Source organism: Cavia porcellus, unplaced genomic scaffold (genome assembly GCF_034190915.1).
Source record: "Cavia porcellus strain 051 isolate PalLab524CR breed Dunkin Hartley unplaced genomic scaffold, mCavPor4.1 scaffold_17, whole genome shotgun sequence".
Lineage (NCBI taxonomy): Eukaryota > Metazoa > Chordata > Mammalia > Rodentia > Caviidae > Cavia > Cavia porcellus.
In genome coordinates, this window is record NW_026947500.1 from 23,833,009 (window position 1) to 23,856,571 (window position 23,563).

The 23,563-nt window shown below is 42.4% G+C and overlaps 1 protein-coding gene across 2 annotated transcripts in view; it reads right to left on the reverse strand.

The window, feature by feature from the left end:
• Majin (membrane anchored junction protein) overlaps positions 1–18,200 on the reverse strand; it is a 29,674-nt gene extending 11,474 nt beyond the window's left edge. For both annotated transcript variants that reach the window (XM_063227493.1, XM_013150742.3), the window contains exons 1-4: positions 18,042–18,200; positions 10,297–10,414; positions 4,093–4,138; positions 308–383 (exon numbers count right to left, since the gene is read on the reverse strand). In XM_063227493.1, the coding sequence (XP_063083563.1) occupies positions 308–383; positions 4,093–4,138; positions 10,297–10,397 (223 nt within the window). In that variant the 5' untranslated portion in view covers positions 10,398–10,414; positions 18,042–18,200. The remainder of the gene's footprint in view (positions 1–307; positions 384–4,092; positions 4,139–10,296; positions 10,415–18,041) is intronic.
• Positions 18,201–23,563: the final 5,363 nt, after the last annotated feature.

Consider the following 23,563-nt stretch of genomic DNA (forward strand, 5'->3'; position numbering starts at 1 on the left):
ATCTAGTCCAGACTATTCTTGAATTCACTTAAGTACTCCAGGCTGGCTTGAAACTTGCAGAGATCTTCCTCCTGTCTCAGCCTCTTGAATCCTGGAGTTACAGGTATGTGCCATTATGCCTGGCTTCCTTATTTTGAGACAGAATCTCAGTAAATTCCTAGGCTGCGCTCACACTTGTGATTGTCTTGCCTCAGCCTTTGAGTACGTAGGCTTATAGCATGGTCACCATGCCTGGCTACATCTATGGTTTTGCTCCTTCCATTTGAATTTGCACGTGAGTTGTAACTCAGTAACTGGGAAAGGATACAGGGAAATACAATGAAGTGTTCAGTAATAAATGGCTGCAGATTGTCCAAGTTTCCCAAGACTGCACGGATAGAATCCTGAAAAAGATATTTGAAATGACTTTAAGTGTTCCAACTTAGCCAATTTTTCCATTTATATTTTTCACTGCTTTGCACACACACCCCCTTTTTTTGAGACAGTGTCTGAACTCTTAACTCAGGCTGCTCTTGAACTCACGGTGATTCTCCTGCATCAGCCTCCTGAGTGCTGAGATTACCACACCTGGCTCATATACTCCACATTCTAATAAAACCAAACTATTTATTGTTCCTTGAGTGTGCTCTGTGCTTCTCCACTTCTGTGATTTTGCTGTTCTCTCTGCCTGAAATGTACTCTACCCATTAGCACCTGTCCAAATCTTACCACTTCTATAAAGTATGGTTCAATGGAGTCTTGTCCATAAGGTTCCCTGACTCCCAAAAGTATAATTAACTCTGCCTCAGACCTTTTAGTAAGTGGGGCATGGGGCGGGGGGCGTGGTGGTGGGCGTTTGTAATCCCAGCTGAGGTAGGAGGATTGTTGCAAGTTTGAGACCAGCCTATGCTACCAAATAGGCTCAAGGCCAGCCTGAACTGCATACACAGACCCTGTCTCAAGAGACTAAATAAATAAATAAATAAATAAAAGAAGGCTTAGCTCAGCAGTGTAAGCGCCTACCTGGCAAGCAGGAGGTCACGAGTTCAATATCTCGTGCCAAATAAATAAATAAAACAGCCTCTCAGTAGTTAGCCTGAGACCGTTATTATATTTGCACAAGTTTTATTTTCTTCTAGAGAGACCAGCTTAAAGAAGGATTTACCTAGGAGTTATCTTGCCCTCTCTCCTACACTATCACAGTGAGTCCATATGGAGACCCAATGAAGGACAGGTAACACTGGTATTTACTGACATAGTTGTTTTGCTTTTCCTCAAATCATCTCCCCCCCCCTTTTTATGGGTACCAGGGTCTAACTCATGACTGTCTGCTTTGCAAGATAGGAGCTTATGCCACTGAGCTAAATCCCTAGCCCCCCCCCCCCCCCGCTTTTTTTCCTCTTTAAATCTTAATTGAAGCCAGGCATGGTGTTGTACACCTATAATCCCGGCATTCAGGAGGCTGAGGCTCAAGGATCATTGTGAGTTGAGACCGACCTGAACTGCATAGTGAGACCCTGTCTCCAAAACAAAACGAAATTTTTAATTGGTCAGTCAGTCTCTAATTAATCTATGCTTGTTAGCCTAACTAATCAGTTTACTTTTTGAGACAGTTTAGCTCAGCGGTAGTACAGCACTTGCCTAGTAGGCCCAAGGCCTGGGTTCCATCTGCAGTACTCTTGACCCTCAAAAAAGGAATGGTGGAGCTAAGACCCAGACCCACACAGTAGTGTTCCAGAGCTCATGTCCTTAGTCATCAGGCCACATTGGCTTTCAAGTAATTTTTTTGGGGGCGGGGGGACAGGGTCTCACTGTGTAGTTCAGACTGGCCTTAAACTGACTATATAGCCCAGGTTGGACTGTACTCGACAATTCTTCTGCCTTAGCCTCCTGAGTGTTAGGATTACAGATATTCGCCACCAGGCCTGGCTTCAATTAAGGTATTCTAAAGGAATGATAACATCTACCCAAAAACTAAGAGTAGGAGAACACATAAAAAGAATTTTGCAAACTTTGATGATATGTAAATGTATGTAAATTCCCTCCAGCTACCATCTACTGTGTGGTGAGCCTGCACACATCTGGTTTTTTTTTTTTTTTTTTTTTGGTACTGGGGATGAACTCAAGACTGCGGGCTTACAAAGCAGGCACCTATGCCCCTGAGCTAAATCCCCAGCCTCTACACACATCTTCTTTTTCAGGATCTTGCTATATAGCCCATGTTGCCCTCAAACTTGCAAACCTCCTATCTCAGCCTCCAAAGTAGCTGGGATTACAGACATGCGCCATCACCTACAGCAAATAAACTTAACTGTACAGTAATTCTTTGCAATGTGGAAGCATATGTGTTAGTATCACTAGTCATGTATCACTGCAGTGGGAAGGAGAAGAGCAGAAACTAACTGAAACCTCTCTTTGGTATAATGACACAACTGAGACTCAGGCTGACAGATGATTTGCCGACTGACACAGCTTAATAGTGTGATAATCCGTGAGATAGGACAGCAGGACATGGCAAAAACTAGCTGGGGAAGTAGGAGTAACCTGTTAATTACAAAATCCAGGACACAGCACAGAACGGTTCCCAAATTCCTGCAGGACGTCTCAGGAAAATTCCAGCTGATCTTCCAATAGCAAGACCTACCCATGACATCAGTCTGAGGCCTGGGATCTCAGCACCGCCTCTTAGGACCTGAATCAAGAACTCTTCATGGTGGGGGCTGGGGATCTAGCTCAGTGGCATAAGCACCTGCCTTGCAAGCAGGCAGTCATGAGTTCAATCCCCGGTACTGATAAAGAAAAAAGGGGAAAAAAAAAAAAAAAACTCCTCACAGGTCTCCTGGAGATGGAGACAGCGTAAAAGGACAGATGGAAAGGCTTGGCTATCATAACTTTCCATGGTAGCCCACACTGTCTGCCAGCATGTACTTTTATCTTTGCTCTTTCCCTCTTCTGTTTACACGGCCCATGCCTGCTATGCAGAGCCAGTTTCTCTCCCACTCTTCAGTTTTTTTATACTGGGAATTGAACTTAGGACCTTGCGCTTGTCAGGCAGGCACTTGTGCTGTTGATTTATATCCCTGGCCCTGTTGTCTTGAATAAAGTTTGTCACTGTCTTTTTTTTTTTTTTTTTTTGACAGTCTCACTGTATAACCCCAGCTGGCCTTGAAATCTAAGCAACCCTCCTGCCTCAGTCTTCTAATACTGGGATTATAGGCATGCACCATCACACTCAGTTGCCACTGATTTTTTTGAGTCCTGGGAATTGAACTCAGGACCTCATACTCGCCAGGCAGGTGCTGCGCCACTGTTTTTTGTTCATTTAATTCACTTGTTTTTTTTTGTTTTTTTTTTTTTTTTGTCTTTTTCGTTTTTATCAGTACCAGGGATCGAACTCATGACTGCCTGCTTGCAAGGCAGGCGCTTATGCCGCTGAGCTAAATCCCCAGCCCCTTCATTCACTTGTTTGCTCAGGGTGAGAAGAACCTGGAATTCAACTTCAGCAGAGTCTAGCAATCTGAAACTGGGTAACATATCATTGGTGAGCCACTTTTTAGAAGCGAGCCACTCAGTAACACCAGGACTAGGCTCCAGGGCCGCCCTGTGGAGAGGGCTCTACCTGCTCGGTGCTCTTTCTGTTAGGTTACAAAGCCAGATTAGCTGGCTGGGAAGGGAATGAAAATAAAGCGGAGGTAAAGCAGTCGCAAGTGTTTCCAATTAAAATGAAGCCCCAGCAGCCTTGTCTGTGTGTTTACAGTTAAGCTTCTTGAACGTCAGGTACCAGGCAGTGGCTGGATGGGAGGCTTCCCAGGCTTCTGAAAGCCTTCTCTGTGCCAGTCGCTGTGCAAGACAGCGGCTGCAGTCTGGAATCCCATGGAAACAAAATAACTCACGCCCCAAAGGTGCTGACATCACAACTAGAATGGAGAAAGGATGTGGGCTTTACATTTCCCTGAAAAAGTGTGAAGTTTCTTGCAAAGGAAATCTGGTGGAAAGAAGCCAAGTCATTCAGGGGAGGTTGTGACTCAGTTTGTAGGAAATCACTGAAGTCTGGGTGTGGATACCTGCAAGGCATAAGGAGGAATTTTCCTGGAAGTCCCCTTCTTTCCCTACCTCTAATTCCTGAATGATGACTTCCTTGTCTGTTATCTCTTCTGCTCTAGAAGGCAAAGAGAAAAGACAAAATAAGAAGGGAAGCCAGGCGTGGTGACTCACGGCTGCAATCCCAGCACTTGAGAGGCTGAGGCAGTAGGATCAATGGGAGTTGAAGACCAGCCTGGGCTACAAAGTGAGCTCAAGGTCTACCTTGTCTCAAAAAGACAAAAAAAAAAGAAGGGAAACTAGGAACATGGCATGCACATAACAATTGTGTGCACTGACTCAGTGTCAAGGGGAAGACATGAGATTACCTGGGTGGTGTGTCCCTAGCCTCAGTAGTACAAGGTTGTATGATAACGTCACCTATGGTGGCCAGGTGTAATCCCAGCACTTGAGAGGCTGAGGCAGGAGATAGTTGTGCGCTCCAGGAAAATCTAAAGCCAGTCTGCACTACATAATAAGATTGATCCTGTCTCAAAATGAAAGAAAGAAAAAAGAAAGAAAGAAATCTCTACATTATCCCAACAAAACCTGAAATTTCCACTATAACAGTTCCCTTAGGCCACTTGTACTCAAGGCATGGTGTTGGGTCTCTGGGAGGCTTCAAGACCCTTTCAAGGAGTCTTCAAAGGCAAAACTATTTTTTTTTCAAATCCATTTCATTTCAGAGGAAAAAAAAGGCAAAACTATTTTTATAATGCTTTTATGATTTATATGCCTTTACACTTTAAAAATTATAATCTTTAATGCGAAAGCAGTGGTGAGCAAAACTGCTACTGCCCCGGTACAGATCTAGCTGGTGGTATTAAGCTCTACCAGCTCATATTAATCATTAGTGCCAGGCAGGAAAAGAAAATCTAGTTTCATGCAACACCCTTGAGAAGGCAAGAAAATAAATTATATAAACCAGCGTGGCATTATACACCTGTAATCCCAGCCGAGGCAGGAGAATCGCCTGAGGTACACAGCAAGATTCTGTCACAAAACAAAAAGCCAACTTGTGCAAGCGGAGCTGAGGCAGAAGCAGTGCAAGTTTGAGCTCCTAGGCAATTAGCCATGTAGGAAACTCAGTCTGGAAACAAAAAATACAAAAGGGCTGGGGGGGGGGGTGTAGCACAGTGTGAAGGTTCATGCTCAGTCCTTAAACAAAATAAACAAAGGAAAGGAAAACCAACAACTATACTTGTTAAAAAGTTTGTAGGGGGTTGGGGGGTTTAGGTCAGCGGCATAAGCGCCTGCTTTGTGAGTACGTGGTCATGAGTTCGATCCCTGGTACCAATAAAAAGGAAAAAGACCAAAAAAAAAAAAAAAAAAAAAAGTCTGTAGGAGGATCACAAATTCAACTCGAGTCTATATGAGGGCTGGGGATGTAGCTCAGTCCCCCAGTGCTGTAAAACAAACCAACACACTAAATCTCAAAGCCTTGTTGTTGTTGTTGTTGCTGCTGTTGAAGTACTGGGATGAAACCAAGGGCCTCACAAACGCCAGGCAAGCACTCTATTACTGAGCCACACTCCTACTCCTAAAACCTCAGCTCTTGGCTACACATATTTTTGGGTTTGTTTTTTTTAAACAGGGTATCATGTAGTTCAGCATGGCCCTAAGCTCAGTATGAGGCCTCCAGCACCCAAATGCTAGAGTGACATGTACACCCACATTGTGTGTTTGTGCTTGTTTCTTGAGATAGGGTCTCACTGTATAGCCCAAGGCAATCCTGCCTCTGCCTGCTCAACACTGGAAGTATTGGTGTGTACCACAATGCCAGGTTCTGGTGGGTTTTTTAGGCAAAAAATTTAAACTTCTTCTTTTCAGCTTTTTGAAATATACAATACATAACTGTAGCTTTTAAAATATGTGATGTGATAAACAAGAAATACTTCTGCCAACTGAAACATGATGATAAGATGGTAAGATGGTAAGATAGTCACGCACACACAGTGTGTGACTATTGAAGTTGCAAAGTGAACAAGCTGGTTTTTTCACAGAACATTTTACTTGTATGATTACCTGACAAATAAACCACAGTTGTTGGTTCAGATTGGGGAGTTGACAGATTTTTCTCAAAAATGAATAAATTGAACACATCAAGGCAAACAACTGACAGAATTTGTTGTGAGATGAATTTTGGACTTTCAAGAGAAAATCTGGTTTGGAAAACTTATATCCACTATTGTAAGTTTGACAGCTTCCAAATACTTAAATTTTAAAATATTTTTGGGCAGACTGGGGATTGAGCCCAGGGCTTTGTACCGGCTAGATAAGCATTCTGCCTTCAGGCTATTTTCCTGGTCCCCTTATTTTTTTTTTAAGGCAAGGTCTTGCAATATTGTGCAGGGTGGTTTGAACTCACTTTGTAGCCCCGGCTGGCCTCAAACTCACAGCAATCCTTCTGCCTCAGCTTCCCAAATGCTGGTGATTATAGGCCTGTGCCACCCCTCAACCCCCCACCCACTAGGCTTATTTTATATTTTATTTTATCTTGCTAAATTGTCCTGGTTGGCTTTCCGGCTTCCTGCCTCAGTCCTGAGTACTTAGAATCGCAGCTGTGGGCCACCACACCCAGTTCTTACAAACACTTTTCTAAGATTGATAGTGATATTAACAAATATTTTTGATATTATATAATGAAATGTGTCAACATTTGGAAAGTTTGCATAAGTCAGTCAATCAAATTTTCCAAAGGACTAAAAAAATTAAAAAAATAAGAAAATTTTCCAAAGGACTGATGGAATGCATTGTATTACAAGATCAGACTAGATACAAAGATACAAAACAAGATACAAAACAAAACATAAAACAGGATAGACTCATGAATTTTAATGTAACAGAGTTCAAAATTCATAGTTCCATATTTCAGGTAACCTTTAAAAAAAGTACCAGTTTAAAGAACCAAAACTACCACTTGTTTAAGCTTTTATTTTTGTTTTGTTTTGCAGTCCTGGATATCAGGCCGAGGGCCCTATGCAAACTAGGCAAATGCTCTACCACTGAGCTATACTCCTGAGCCAGGAAGACATTTATATAGGGTCAAAGAGGAATATTTTTGATGACCTAACAGAATTACTAATCTATTCCTACCTTCCTTAATTTAAAATTTATGTGAGCAGGACTTTCAAATTTTGTATTATTTTTTGTTTTTGAGGGAGTATCTCACTATAGAGTTCAGGCTGGTCTTGAACTCATTAGGTAGCCTAGGCTGGCCTGGACTCATGCAATCTTCCTGCCTCAGCTTCCTAAATGCTGGGATTACAGGGGTGCACCACCCCCACCAGCTCCTGCACTTTTTTTTAGATCAAACAAAAGACAAAAAAATTCACAACAGATTGAATGTAGAAGCAGAGATGATAATCTAAATCTTCTCTTAAGATAGACACTAATGAAATTTGCAGCAAAGTGCTATCAATTTGTTTGGAGTAGAATAGATATTTTAAATTTTTAAGTGTTGGGCTGGGGACTCAGCTCAGTGGTATAAGTACCTGCCTGGCAAACTTGAGGTCATGAACTCAATCACTGGTACCAAAAAAAATTTTTTTTAATGTTAATATTTAATTGTTAAATGTTCAATTTAAAATGCTAACTTCATATTTATGGGTGAATTATTATTAAATTAATGTATTTTATTTTAAAAAGTAATGTATTTTAAAGTGATAGTAAAAGTAGATAACATTCTCATTTCAACCTTATTTATTTATTTATTTATTTATTTATTTATTTATTTATAGGCAACTCTCATTGTGTCCAAGGCTGGTTTTGAACTCCCAGATTCAAGCAATTCTCCTGTCTCAGCCTCCAGAGTACCTGAGATCACAGAAACCATAAGGTCTGGCTTTCATTTTAGCCATTTTTAAGTGTACAGTTCAGTGGTATTACATTCACAATGACTCTGTCTCAAAATAAAAAATAAAAAAATGCTGGGGACCTAGTTATGTACAAATGCTCACGTTCACTCCTCTAGTACTAAACAAACAAAAACTTCACAGCTGCGCTCCTCCAGCAATGAGTCTCCATTTTCCCTTCCTCTTATCTCAGCTCTCTAACCTACTTTCTGTCTCTATTAATTTTCTCACGTAAAGGAATCAGACAATATTTGCCCTTTTGTGACTGGTTTTTTCCGCTTAGCATAATGATTTCAAAGTTTATCCATATCATATATATGTCAGAAATCCGCTTACTTTGGCAATTTCTTTTCATGGCTCATTACATTACACTTCACAAACTGGATGTGGTGGCCCACCCCTATAATCCCAGCACTGGGAAAGCTGAGGCAAGAGGACTGCTGTGAATTCAAGGCCAGGCTGGGCTACGTAGCAAGACCCTGTCTCAAAAAAAAAAAAAAAACAAAAAAACATTTCACTGTCCACATATTCCATTATTTTGTTTACCTATCATCATGGTGCTATGAATACTGTTATACAAATTATCTGAGTCTGATTCCAATTCTTGTAGGTATATATCTATAGTATAGACATATGCCATATAGTAATCCCATTTAACTTTTTTTTTTTTTTTTTTTTGTACTGGGGATTGAACTCAGGACCCTGCACTTGCCAGGCAGGCTGCCTTCCCAGTAAGCGCCATCCTCAGTGTTTTTGTTTTTTTTTTTTTCACTTTTTTGAGTTAGCGTTAGTGTGTAGCCCTGACTGATCTTGCCTTTTTTTATTCTTGCTTTGTTTTTAACAGACAGTCTTCTTATGTAGTTTAGGCTGGCCTTGAACTTGCTATGTAACCCAGGCTGGCTTTAAATTTGCAGTGATCCTCCTTGCCTCAGCCTCCTGAGTGCTGGGATTACAGATGGTGCATCACCATACCTGGCTATTATTTTATTTTATTTTATTTTTTGTTTTGAGATAGAGTCTCACTAAATTCCCCAGGCAGGACTTAATTTGAGGATACTCCTGCCTCGGCATCTCATATTGCTGGGATTACAGGCATGTACCACCATGCCTACTTACACTTTGTTTTTTGAAGAATTATTGCAGCCAATCTAGTAGGTATATTTTAGTATGTGTGCTGCCAAAGGGAGCACAGTCAACTAGGTGTGAATTGGTATCTCATTCCTGTTTTGATATGCATTTCCCTAGTAGCTAATGATCCTGCGCATCTTTTTTTTTTTTTTTTTTGTCTTTTTCCTTTTTATCGGTACCAGGGATCGAACTCACGACTGCCTGCTTGCAAGGCAGGCGCTTATGCCGCTGAGCTAAATCCCCAGCCCCATTAGGCATCTTTTCATATGCTGTTGGCCGCTCATATCTTCTTCCAAGAACTGCTTATTCAAGTCCACTCGTTTTCTGTGGCACTGATGATGGAACTCAGGGCCTTTACACTGAGTACATTCCCAAATCTTTTTTTAACTTTATATTTTGAAACAGGGTCTAACTAAATTGCTAAATGGCTCAAACTAAGTTTGAAGTTGCCATCCTCTGCCTGGATAAATTCTTTCTTTCTTTCTTTCTTTCTTCCTTCCTTTCTTTCTTTCTTTCTTTTCTTTCTTTTCTTTCTTTTGAAAGAGCCTTTCTGTGTAGTTTTGAATGGTCTCCGGGATTACAGGTAAATGCCACCATAACCAGCAAGAACTCTTAAATTATGTTGAACAGAACTGGTAAAAGGTAGGCATCATCCATCATTCTGGTCCTGTTCTTTTTTTTTTTTTTTTAAACAGTGTCGCACTATGTAGCTCAGGCTGGCCTCAAACTTACAGTCCTCCTGCCTCAGCCTCTCAAGTGCTAGGATTACAGGCATGTGTCACCACACCTGCTTACTTAGGAAAGGTTTAAATCTTTTATCACAGGTGAGCTGTGGGTCATATACATATACATGGCCTTTATCATATAGGAAGCTCCCTGTTATTTCTACGTTTTTTGATCTTTCTTTTGAGACAGGGTCTCACTATATGGTGGGTTAGCCTTGAACTCCTGGCATTTCTGCTGCATCAGCGTCCCAAGTGCTGGGACTACAGGCAGGTACTACCGTGCCTGGCTCCAGTGAAAACTTTTAAGACATATTCCCTTAAACGTATGTTGCTACTAACTTAGAAATTTGTATGAATAATAAATGTACTGAACATTTAAAAAATGTATTGAACATGAAACAACTGAGAAAGAGGCCTACAAAGAGCTACAGAAGCCAGTTTTCTAGGCCGAATGAAGGCAAACAAGGGATGAGCAAGTGGAATACACTAATCCATGCCTGCACAGGCTTCCCTCCTGCTTTTAAAATTACCTGACACTGTGGCCATATCTGATTTTGAACTTATACACACTGGGTCCTGCATGAAGAAACCTCGTCTCCGGAAATGGGTAGGTAAAGGGTTTTAAACTCATCACATCCAAACGGTAGCCTAAGTAAAGTAGAAAGAATGGAGATTATTAAAGATGATCTGCAGCATCTTCTCATAAGACACACACTTAGCACTCAGCACACTGCTCATGTAGCAGGCTCCACTCTGCTACTCATCACTTGGACCATTTTTTTCCCTGCCTTTACACTGCATGGGGCAGGAACATGGTGTGTTGGGAGAACTTCTGTGTTTGAAAGCAAACAACCAGAGTTTAAATTTTGTTTACTTGTTTGCTTGTAGGTGGGGTCTCACTGTGTACCAAAGGCTGGCCTTCCTCAGGGCTATCCTTCTGCCTCCCAAATGCTGGGATTATAGGTGGGCACTACCATGTCCAGTAAGAGTTTAAATTTTATTGCTTATTTTTAAAATATTTTCTGGTACTGAGAATTGTACCCAGGACCTTCACACTGGACAACATCCCTAGTTCTTTTTATTTTTATTGTTTATTTATTTATTTTTGGTACTTTGGAGTCAAGGTCTTGCTATGTAGCTCAGGCTGGCCTCTAACTCAGCAGTCCTCCTGCCTCAGTCTCCCAAGGGCTGGGATTGAAGACAGGCACCACCACATCTGGCTTATTTTTTTTTTTTTTAATTGAGACATGTTCTCCCTAAATTGCTAAATGTCCCAGGTTGGGCTCAAACTCCTAATCCTTATGCCTCAGGCTCTCAAAAAGCTGGAATTATAGGCATGCACCACCATACCTAGCTTCCCAAATACTTAGACTCTATTCTCCTTGTCCATTTTACTTTCCTGAAGCCTAGGTGGATGTGAAGAGGGCTTCATTTAAATGATGAGACATTACAAAGGATATGCAAGTAAGAGGCATAGTTAGGAGGACCTCTCCCATCAACACCACCGACCAAACAGCACAGCTGCCAGACACAATCGATGCACCTGTAAGAATGAACACCATTTCCTAGTGGTGCCAAGGAATCCCTTACTTTCCCTCCCCCCAGTTATTCTTCCTCTCCACCAACCATGAGGCTTCCATGAGCCCCTAGAGTGCCCCTACACACCTAGTACTTAGTACAAATAGTCATATTTTTCTAATTCCTGAATTTTAGGCCCTTTCCATTCAACAAATGAAAGAACTAGGGAAATGGCCTGCACGTCTCTCCTGTGAGACAGATGGCATTTAGCGTGTCAGAATCAAACACATTGTGAGTTTTTGTCACTGGAGCTTTTTTATGCATCTCCTTATTTGTAGAAGTCATCGCCTTGTACTCTTTTTGTATCTCCAGTGGTGCTTTAAATAACTAAGAGGTCCAGAGTTCCAAAGGACCAAGGCTACTTATAATATGACATACTGATTTGAGAGGCAGCCAAGAGGTAGTAAATGTAACAAGAACCTGGGTTTAAATCTCAGCTCAGGTGCCTCTATTTAATTTGTCTAAGACTTGTTTTTTTTATGTAATAGTAAATTTTTGTCATACCCTAAGTGAGATTATATATATATATTAATGCTCACAACAAGCCTACTTAGTAAGTAGTCTTGATAGATGAGAAACTGAGGAGCTGAGAGCTGAAGTAACCTGCTCATAGCAATCAATGTTGGAATTTGGATTCAGACTGAAGCATATAGATCCATTATTCCTGCTTCCATTGTAATTTCTGGGGTTATACAGGGGATAAAAAACATAATCCAGGAGTGAGAGCACACACCTGAGAGGCTGAGGCAGGGCTACTACAACTTTAAATCCAGCCTGGAAAACCCAGTGACTTGGCAAGACTGCCTCAAAATAATAATAAAAAGAGCTGGGGACATAGCTCAGTATGAAGGCTCTGGGTTCAATCCCTAGATCACACATAAAAAAATACAATTTTGTAAGTGGTAAAATATCTTGTACACTAAAGGACTATTTCATTGTTCTTTTCTTCACATTATCTTAAAACCATTTCTAATCAGTAGGGAAAGGTTATACAATAGAAGATCCATGTGCCCCCCAAAATGAAATTTCTCACAATTTTCAAAGTTGAAGACTGGGGCTGCCAGTAAGAACATTCCCTAGTGTCTGATCTCAGCTATTGGGATCAGAATGACAGGAGGTTGGATTATTTAGACTATTGGACTATTTAGACTAGAACTGCAGTCAAAAGTTATTTTAAAAAAATGCAAAGTCATCAAAGAGGAAATATTTTTCATATCCTGAGAAAAATCTTGCTGATACCCCTTGTCCAAGACATGGCAGGAACCCAAGCTAGATCTGTGAACTATTTGGTGCCAAGGGACTTTTTCATTTTAAGTGGGCAGGGAGCCCGTCTGGTGAGACTTAGGTTGTTGACACAGAAATTTAAGTGTGTTATTCTGAGGGTCATTCTGAGATGCAGGCACTTGCCCCCAGACCAGGTATCTGGGGAAAAAAGATTGAAGAACTTTTGCTGGAAGTTACAGTCTAGAAAGGAGACTTCATGTACCATGCCAAGGCTGGCCATCTGACAGAAGAAAGAAACAACCCTTTCTAGCTGGGGCCTGTTTGTGTTAATTGCTGGCTGCCTGGTTCAGAAAAAACACCACATACTAATTATCTAATTTTAAAATGAAGATTTGACAGCATTACCCAAAACAACCACATAGTAATAGGGGCTCAAAGATTTCACAGGGTTATTTTCCAAAATTGACTACTGTAGCCATGGTGATGCTATGTCCTACTAACTGCCATTAAGTTGATGGAGCTTGAAGAAAAAGGTCAGATTCTCAAGTCATTTTTAGGTGACCACAAATCATGATGATTTTAAAATGAAGAAAAGATCTGAGTGTGGAGATGTAGCACAACATGCCCTCCCAGGCAGTATGCTTCAGTTAATTGCCCAGGTCATACTTCCTGTTCCAGTTCTGGTTGTGCCTGTCTGTTAGAAATGGCTGGTCACTATGATGCATAGCTGGTCACTATGATGTACTCTTTATAAAACCAGTTCCCAATGGACAAAAGATTCTGCCTCTGTGCTTCCTGCTTGCTTATAAGAATCCAGACCACCAGAGATCAGGAACTGATACTTTGGGAATGATCTCAACCAGTGCCCTCCGACACAAAATGAATATGCCTCCAAATGTTTTGGTGTTCCTGCTTGCTGTTGCAGTGGCATATGTCTGTAATCCCAGCACTCGGAAGGCTGAGGCAGGAGGATTGTTGCAAATTGGAGACCAGCCTAGGCTACAAAGTGAGCTCAAGGCCAATTTGAACTGCATAGTGAGACTCTGTCTCAAAAGGACAAATAAACAAACAAACAAGGAAAAGAGGAGGGAAACAAATCCCAGTTAGTACAGAAAACCTGAGGCAGACCTAAATGCTATCCTAAGATAAGGATATTGACTTTTGGGAAGTTAAATCCAAAGAGATTTGGAAGGTGGGAAGAGATGATGGTGATAAAAGTAAAGTCATTAAACATTCCTGGCAAGGTTTGGTGGGGACATCCTTCCCAATGCAGAAGAATAAAAGAGCTTCCTAAGCAGTTTTTCAAAATACACTTACTGAGGGCTGGGGATTTAGCTCAGTGGCATAAGAGCCTGCCTGGCAAGCGCAAGGTCTTTTGTTCAATCCCCGGTACCACAAACAAAACAAAACAAAACAAAAACAAAATACACTTACTGGGAAAATATCAAAACAGGATCTGGGACCACCAAGTGTGGGCAGTGACATAGGGAATTCATCTACAGCTCCCCCACTCTGAAGGTGCCCATCTCTCTGGAAACAAGGATCCCTAGAGCCCATGAAACCAACACCTGCGTTTTAGGACTGAGATTGAGGATAAGAAGTCAGCCTCAGGCCATGAGGATTTAGCTCAGCAGCCTATGTGCCTGCCTGGCAAGTGTGAGGTTGTAAATTCAGTATTCAGTCCCCGTAACAAAAAAAAAAAAAAAAAAAAAAAAAAAAGTCAGCCTCTCCTTCCTCTTTCAAAAGTTTTCCATTGACTCAGAGATCTGTCTGTCATTGCTGAAGGAGATTCAGATCCTGAAAGCTTCTGTTCCCAGCAGCAGATTCGTAGATGCCTGCAGTGTCCTTCACTTTTGAGGGGATCAGAGGAAAGTGACTTCATCAAAGAGGAAGGAATTTCCACAGTAACATAATCCAAAGTGAAACAGGATTAACTGTGGTTAGCAAGATTATTGACTATACATTTCTACTAAAAACTATCACCCTGTCATTCATTTTATTAAACTCTAACCCAGGCAGTCTTATGTCTTGGGGTGACTCCCAGAAAACCAAAACATAAACTTTTTTGATTAGTAGGTTTTGCAATTATAATTTGGGGCATAAAGGATTACATTCACATTGGTTTTTGAGCCCCATTCTCTCTCTCTCTCTCTCTTTTTTTGTCTTTTTGAGATGGTCTCACTATGCAGTTCAGGCTGGCCTTGAGCTCACTTTGTAACTCAAGTTGGTTTTGAACTTGTAACAATCTTGCCTCAGCCTCCCAATTGCTGGGATTATAGGCATGTGCCACCATGCCCAGTTGAGCTCCATTTTCTTTTGCTTTCTTTCTTTTCTTAATTTTTTTTTGGTTTTTGAGACAATTTCACTTTATAGTTCAGTCTGGCCTTAAACTGGCAGTAATCCTACTACCTCCTATGGTATACTGGGATTAAGGGTCAAGAAATAAGTTTTAAAAGCCAGTGACATTTGTGCAGGAAAGGATTTGCCCTTGGGACTGTGTCAGGTTTTCTTTTGTTTGAGGGAGGAGGAGTGAATAACTGAATTTAAGCATTAAGAAGATGCCTTGAAATGAAACCAAAAGGTCTTCGTGGACAAACCAAAAAGCAATCTAAACCTCTTAAATTACTTTTGTTGTTGTTTTTGAGAAAGAGGCTCGCCACGTAGTTCAGGCTGGCTTTGAACTCTATGTAACCCAGGCTGGAACTCTCTACAATCTTCTTGTCTCAGCCTCCTGAGTGCCAGGATTACAGGCATACACCACCTCGCCCGATTTAAATTATTCTTTGCATCTAAGTATATCTTCCACTTCCACCTTAACCATCCTAAAAGATGAGGAAAAACTATCTTTAGTTAATGGGTCCTGGATTGGGCTCCTTATTTTAGAAAAATATACATCTCACCACACTATCCAGTAGTCGTGGCTTGTTCCCTGACTTGCCAATAATAGTATTCACATGTGCATTCAATGCAGCTCTCTGGACATCTCACCAGCCCCAAGAACCCAAAAAACATCTGGATGTAAAATTGAAGGCAATAAAGGACATTGTCTTTTCTGGTCATAGCAGTAGGTGGAAGGCCCTGACATAGTACATGCAGGGAAAAAAATTTAAAATGACAGTGAAAACAAAATAAAACAAAAACACACCAGCATCAGTAGTTTCGGAAAGATAAAGTAGTGGGAAAAATATTCTGAGTATCTTTTTTTTTTTGTCTTTTTACTGGTACCAGGGATCAAACTCACGACTGCCTGCTTGCAAGGCAGGCACTTATGCCGCTGAGCTAAATCCTCAGCCCCCCCCCTTTTTAAAATTCTGAGCATCTTTTACAATGTCAAACTGTAAGCTCTGAGTCTCTGATGTACATAACTCAAGGGTCTTAGTGGCAGAAGAAAGATAAAGAAGTAGAGAGCTTCCAAAACACACAGCTTTGTTCTTGGCAAGAAACTGTGGCAAATTCTGAGGAAATTAAGTTTTAAGAAAATCAAGTGACTTTATATAAACACCAAATTTCACTCAGAAATTTTGAAATATTTTACCAGCTTTAATACAGTTCTGGTGGGCACTGGGAGGTAAGATTATCTGATGAGATTATCTGATCTAGCCAAGGTCATAAAATGGACCAGAGTAAAAAGATGTTTTGCTAAAGCAGAGGCCAGATGAATGAAGGGCATCAAGAATGAGGCTACACCCAGACTTGTGACCCCTCTGTAATTCCAGCACTCAGGAGGTTGAGGCAGAAAGAATGACACAAACTGGAGGCTACACAATGAGTTCAAGATCAGACTGAACTACATAGTGAGATTCTGTCTCCAAAAAACAAAACAAAAACAAAAAGAAGCTGCTGTAGTACTTAGGAGTAAGTGATGCCCGTTTGGTTTGGGATTTTACTAGTTAGTAGCTGGATTCGAGGTATATTTGATTGAAGGAATCAAGGATGACTCTTAGCAACTAGATGATAATACACAGCCTTTCTTGATATGGGAAAAAAATCTAAGAAAAGAAACTAGAACCTGCCTTGCAAGCAGGCAGTTGTGAGTTCGATCCCTGGTACTGAGAAAAAAGACCAAAAAAATTTTAAAAAAAAGAAAAGAGACTAGAGACACAGAACTAATAGTTCTACTTTGGTTAAATCTGAGACATTCAAATTATGCTGAGGAAGCAGTCTCCTAGGGATGGAAATATAAATTTGAGTCATTAGTAACGGTATTTGAAGCTATTGGAATGGTTAAGAACATCCACAAAGAAAATACAGAGGAGGGAAAAGTGCTTCTGTAAAAATCAAACTATTAATTGTGGAATCTATCCTATAACCTAAAAGCAATCAGAATATACTGAAGAGTGCAATTTTTACAATTACATTACCAGGGTGTGGTGGCATAATCCCAGCACTTGGGAGGCTGAGGCAGGAGGATCACTGCAAATTTAAGGCTTCGGGCTACAGAGAGCTCAAGGCCAACCTGAACTGCATAGAGAGACCCTGTTTCAAAAAGATAAGACAAAAAAAAAAAAGTTGTGTTTAAAAAACAAACAACCAACTTTCTGGTTGTGAGAGGTAAATCAAGCAAGAACAGATGAAAGGGGACCAGTTAGGAGACTCCTGCATGACTCCCAGGCAGATGTTGCGCATAGCAGAGATGAACAAAGTGGATTGATTTGGAAGATGCCGGTGACTAAGTGACTCCCTGGAGTGATGACAGGACAGACAAGGATGACATCCAGTTGCTTGAGCAACTAACCTAAGAGATACAATTGCTCCATCCTAAAGAGATGAGCCTTGGAAAGTACATTTTTGAGAGAGAAATGTGGAGTCCACTTTTGGATACACTTGATCTGAGATGCCAGGGAGATTATCATGCACTTTTGGAATGGTGGCGGGTTTACTACCTGGATATGTGTCAACAAAGAAACTACAGTTCAAAAAAGTCATGGATCTCCAGCCCAAGATTCAAGATGCCCTAGCCAGGAGTGCCCTCCAATCCCAGCACTTGGGAGGCTGAGGCAGGAGGCTCTCAGAGAGTCGAGGCCAACCTGAACTACTGTCTCAAAAACAAAACACCATCACACCAGGGCCACAGATGTAGCTCAGTGATACAGTGCCTGCCTGAAAAACACGAGGCACTGACTCAATTCCCAGTACCAAGAAAGGGGAAAAAAGGGGTGGGGGATGTCAAGACAAAAATAAAGAAGCACTGAGTGCCATCACTCAACTATTTACTTCAGGGGGTCATCAGGCTTTTGAAAGCCAGAAATTCATTCACATCACTAAGTCCCACGTGACAAGAAACGCTGCGATGCAAGACGCCCTGTTTTCATGGCAACAGCTACGGGCGCAGTACGGCCCAAACGAACACTTTGGTACGGCGGTTTCGGCGCAGGGGCCCGCTCCGCCCGCGCGCCCTCCCTGCTGCTGCCCGCCACACCTCCCGGGCCTCGGCGGCTCTGGGCAGCCCGGGGCACTGCCGCCGGGTCGTTACCTCAGCCCCAAGAGCGCCCAAGCTTGGCCAGGCTCTGTCTCACACTCGGACTAGCGGCTCTCCACGCCTCGGAACAGTGGCCACGGCGGGGACGGCCGGTAAAACCCGCTCCCTCAAAAAGGCGGGAGAAAAACGCGCACGCGCCGTCGCCCGCTCGCCAGCAACCTCGGGCTCCAGACGCACCGCCTCCCGCCAGACCTTCTGCGCATGCTCGCATGCTCGCACGCGGTTCTGCGTCTGTGCCTCCGCTCCACGCCCTCATCCCGGGCTACACGTACTGCCTGACCCGCGGTCTGCGCACTCGAGCCGCTGAGCTCTTCAGAGTCGACTTGGCAGCGCCGCCCGCGAGATCATAAGCAATAGTCGCTTTTTGGTCCTTGCCAAGTGTATCCCACGTGTGTTAATTTCGCCCTGCTACGTGCCTGGTAGGACAGGTGACTTTAGAGACAGGTGGCTGAGTCCCTGACCAGGAATTGTGTGAGGTAGAGTCTGAGCCCGTTCTCGTTTAATTTTCACTGTCAAGCTACAAGGCTGGTTTTTCTGACTTCGGTGTTGTGTTTTGTTTAGAGATAAGGGCTTGCTGTGTAGTTCAGGCTGATTCTGAACTCACTGTACAGCCCTCATTGGTTTTGAACTCCTAATGATTCTCCAGCCTCAGCCGCCCAAGTGCTAGAATTATAGGCGGGCTCTAGCTCAAGGAGTATTGAGGAGACCTGAAAAGGGCAGTGATTTATGAAAGTGGAAGGAATTGAACATGGGTCTGATCCCAAAGGCTGAGCTCCCTCCCTTCAGCTTCCTGTGGGTCAGATTCTGTGCTGTGCGTTGTTAGGTAATTCAGCACCCCTCCTGCTAGTGAGGGCTGGGTGAGATAATGGATTTGCCCTCTTGGAAGACACTCATGGCCTTACAATCTTACTGCATTCGCCTGCCTTTCTTAGGTGCCGGCGCTGGAGTTCCTCAGTGTGAACTGCCTTCCTCAGTTCCTCGAAAACCCATTCCACAGGCCTGGAGGTGGAATCTTGATTCAAAGGTGGAAGATTCAAGATTCAAAGGCGAAATCTTATTCATCTCACAGGACAGCTGAGTACCTGTCAGTTACCTGAAAGGTAACAGCGATGGTGAACCTTTTAGAGCTTTCTATGATATGAACAGCCCGCAGTTTCAGTGGTTCACTGATACAAATAGCTACCTATCCTGGTTCGCCACCACCAGTGGGTAGTACAAAGACCTGGAGAAGTTAAGCAGGAAAAGAAAGTGTGGGGGTAGGGAGAGGTAAGGGGATCTCAGCAGGGTGCTGCCCAGGCTTCAGAGGGAATCTGGCACCCCATCTTCTGCTGAAGGGAGGCCTGTGGAATGGCCACTTGGTCATGGCAAATGAATTTTTCAAGAACATCTGGAACTCTCATATTCATGGAGAAATTGCCTATTGTAATCCAAATACTGAATATTGTGATCCAAGTATTGTAATTCCTTTTCTAATCTTTCTCACAATTTGGAAAGTTATATTTGTAATCCCATTGAGATGTTATTGGAATCCCAGCAAGTTAATTCCAATCTGCCACCTCCAATGCAATCCATGGCTTGAGTAAAGACACCAAGACATAGTCAAAGTTAAGGATAAATCTAATAAATCTAATCCAATTGAGGATATTCGGACAAAGCCCTAATTCAAGGCTTCTCCCGGAATTTGTTATTTTGAATTTATTATGAAGAAGGGAGTGGCTTGAGGATAAATGACAGGAAAGATGGCAGGAACTAAGTGAGTAACTTGAGTTGGCTAGCCAGTTGTGAAGAAAAGCATCTTTGCAAAATACAAAGAGACATGACACACTGAAGGGTCAGTCTGCATAATTCAATTAATGTAGCGTTTGAATTGTTTTAGGAGGCTGTTGCTTCAGTTTCTGATATGTAAAATTCTGTGCCCTGGGGAGTCATAGCCTCTTACTTTGAGGTTCATACCCAGCTGACAGTCCTGGAGCTGAGTGGCTCTGGCATCTTGCTTAGCTCAGATCTTTTTCAGAGAGCACTATGTGAAGAAACAGAATACTGACAGATGGTCTTAAAGATTACACATCAGTACTTCAGCTGGCCTTATTTGCACTGCTTAGAGCCAATAGAAAAGAGAAGGAACATATCACTACATGGAAAGAAGACTTGATTTAACTAATGTTGCAGCAGTTGTACTGGGTGAGGTGTCCATGTAGTCTTCTGCAATCTCCCATTTTAAAAAATGCTGGCAGCTCATCAGAAAGGATATAAGCGGGAGCACTGAAGCTATCACAGTGAAGGGGCAGATGCAGCTCTTGGGCCCAACCTTGCCTGGAACACAGTAAAAGTTGACAGATCAATAGGGCTTGGGTCACTGTGCAGGGCATCTTCCAGCTGCTAGTGGGTGCACATTACTTGTACTCTTTGTACCTCTGACCTGAGAGAAAGACCCTTTGGTGATGCTGGATGATGCAGGGTGAAGGAGACAGGTGTCTGATGAGGTCGGAGGAAACTGCTCTGTGCTTGTGTGTTTATAATCCCCCTCCCTGGAGAATATTCATGCTTCAGATTGTGGTAAAGGTAATGAGACTTAAATAGCCACCCATGTCACATGCATGGTGCTTCTCCAGAGCGGGCCCAAGCAAGATGTTAAAGTACAGAGAAAACAACTGCCACTCGCACACAAATAGCCTTCACTTTTCACATGCCTGGAGAGGACAGGCATGATCACAACGCTGAGCAGCTCACTTTCTGTTATCTACAACCACTCTGTTTAAAGCGAGATGAAAGGATCATGTAAATACGGTGGGGCAGAACTAAAGTGCCTGCTAACCAGCACATGCACAGTGCAGTGCAGGCTGTGGAGCTGCAGTGTCTGTCCTGCTGGAGGGGCCCAGCCCCTGGCCCTGTGTGGTGTGTGTGTGTGATGAGCTGAGGGCTGCTTCATGGAGGTTTTGGCTGAGGAGGATCACAAAGTGCACTGAAAGGGAAGAATCTTCTCTGGGCAAGAGGAAGGGCCCAAGCAAAACCCAGCAGCAATTTTTTTTTTTTTTGGCTTTTTGAGACAGGGTCTCACTATGCAGTTCAGGCTGGCCTTGAGCTGGCTTTGGAGCCTACGCTGGTCTCAAACTTGCAAGGATCCTCCAGCCTCAGCCTGCTGGGATTACAGGCATGTGCCACCATGCCAAGTTTAATCAGCAGGAATGTTAAATGGTGAAATTCTGGGCTGGAATTATCAGATAGAGAGCAGAGATATTTAATAGTGGATTCTGGAGTTTGGAACCAGTGAATTAAAGTGATAACAAATATTTGCTCAACAAATATTTATCCAATAATTATTATTTGTTAAGCACTGTTCTAGGCCCTTGGAGATACCAAGGTGAACCAGACAGAGCCCGCCACCTTCCTGTGTTCAGCTAGGTGGGGAAGTTGCTCAGTGGTGTGTTTCATTCTGTGGCATCAGCTGGGATGTCAGCTGGCCTGAGCCCCTATGAAAGGCATGGGAGTTGATTGAACCTGTCTAAGAGCTGGAGATGGGACAGACTGGGAGGTCACTTTCCATAGATAAAAATCCAACTTTAAAAAATTTATATATAGAAGATGTGTATGGTGGCACACACCTGTAATTCTAGCACTCAGAAGGCTGAGGCAGGAGGATTGGAATGAGTTCAAGGATAGCCTGGGCTAAATAAAAGATCTTGTCTCAAAATAAGAAATTAGAACCAGGTGTGATGATGCATGCCTGTAATCCCAGCACTCAGGAGGCTGAGGCAGGAGGATTGTTATGAGTTCGAGACCAGCCTGGGCTACAAAGTTAGCTCAAGGCCAGTCTGAACTGCATAGTGAGACCCTATCTCAAAAAGACAAGAAAAAAAAAAAGACCAAAAAAATTATATACAGAAATGGGCTGTGGATGTAGCTCAGTAGCAGAGTGATGATTATCATGCATGAGGCATGGTTCAAGTCCCAGCACCATAAAAATACACTGAAGGGTATAATTCTGAGTTTTAGCATATGCCACACATTTAAAAAAATTTTTTTTTTGTCTTTTTCCTTTTTATCAGTACTGGGGATTGAACTCACGACTGCCTGCTTGCAAGGCAGGTGCTTATGCCGCTGAGCTAAATCCCCAGCCCCTATGCCACACATTTTTAACATATCCAGTGCAAGAAGAGATCAAGCCAGGTGTAGTGGTACATGCTTGCAATCCCAGTTCTTGAGAGGCTGAGGTAGAAGGATTACTGTGAGGTTGAGGCCAGCCTGGGCTCGACAGGAGACTCTGCCTCAAAAAAAAAAAAAAAATAGAGATGTATTTTACAACCTTTTGGAATTAGGTTCTTTCTTAGTGTAATGCATTTAGAGCCATGCACTTGGAAATCTCTCTATATAATCTCTCTCTCTCTCTCTCCATATATATATATGTATATATATATATATATATATAATTTTCTTCCTTTTACTGCTGAGTACAGTGCTATCTGAAGATATGTGAACACCAAGAAAAAGAAACAATCAAACATTAAAAGTAAGAATTACCACCATTTGGTTATCCATTTTCCCATTCATTGACATGTAGGTTGTTTCCAATTGTTTTTTGTCTTTTGGAGACAGGGTCTCACTATGCTATTCAGGCTGGCTTTCAGCTCACTTTGTAGACCTGGCTGGTCTCGAACTCACAACAATCCTCCTGCCTCAGCCTCCCCAGTGGGATTATAGGTGTATGCCACAATGCCTGGATTTTTATTCCTTTTCCTTTTTTTCCCCTTTTCTTTCTTTTCCTTTTCTTTTTAAATTTCTTTTCTTTCGAGACAAGTCTCTCTGGTACAGTTAAGGCTGGCCGTGAAGTCACTATGTAGCCCATGGTGACTTCAGACTCACTTGCAGTGATCCTCCTGCCTCAGCCTTCTGACTGCTGGCATTAGAGGTGTGTGGCACCATACTCAGCTCAGTTTTTTGGCAATTTTGAGTGGAGCTTCTATCAGCATTCACTTACAGATTGTGTAAACTTCCTTCTTATATTTTTAGCATAAATACTCAGAGTTTGCTGGGATATAGAGGAAGTATATATTTATGAGACACCACGCTGTTTCCAAAGTGCTTGCTCTGTTCTTCTTTTTTCTTTCTTTCTTTCTTTTTTTTTTTTTATTGGTACTGGGGATCAAACTCACAACCACCTGCTTGCAAGGCAGGTGCTTATGCCGCTGAACTAAATCCCCAGCCCCGGTTGCTCCATTCTTTATTCTGCCAACAGACTGTGAAAACCTCCCTTGCTCTGCATGCTTGCCAGCACTTGGTATTTTCAGTTTTAAACTTCTGCCAGTCTAAACCAATTATGGTGGCACACACCTATAATCCCAGCACTCGGGGAAGCTGAGGCAGGAGGATCACTGTGAGTTCAAGGCTAACCTGGGCTACATAGCAAGATCCTATTTCAAAAAAACAGCAAAGCAAAACAACAGAAAACCTGCCATTTTAATCGATGTGTCATGATATCTGGTGGTAGGTATAATTTGTACTTCCTTGATGACTCATGC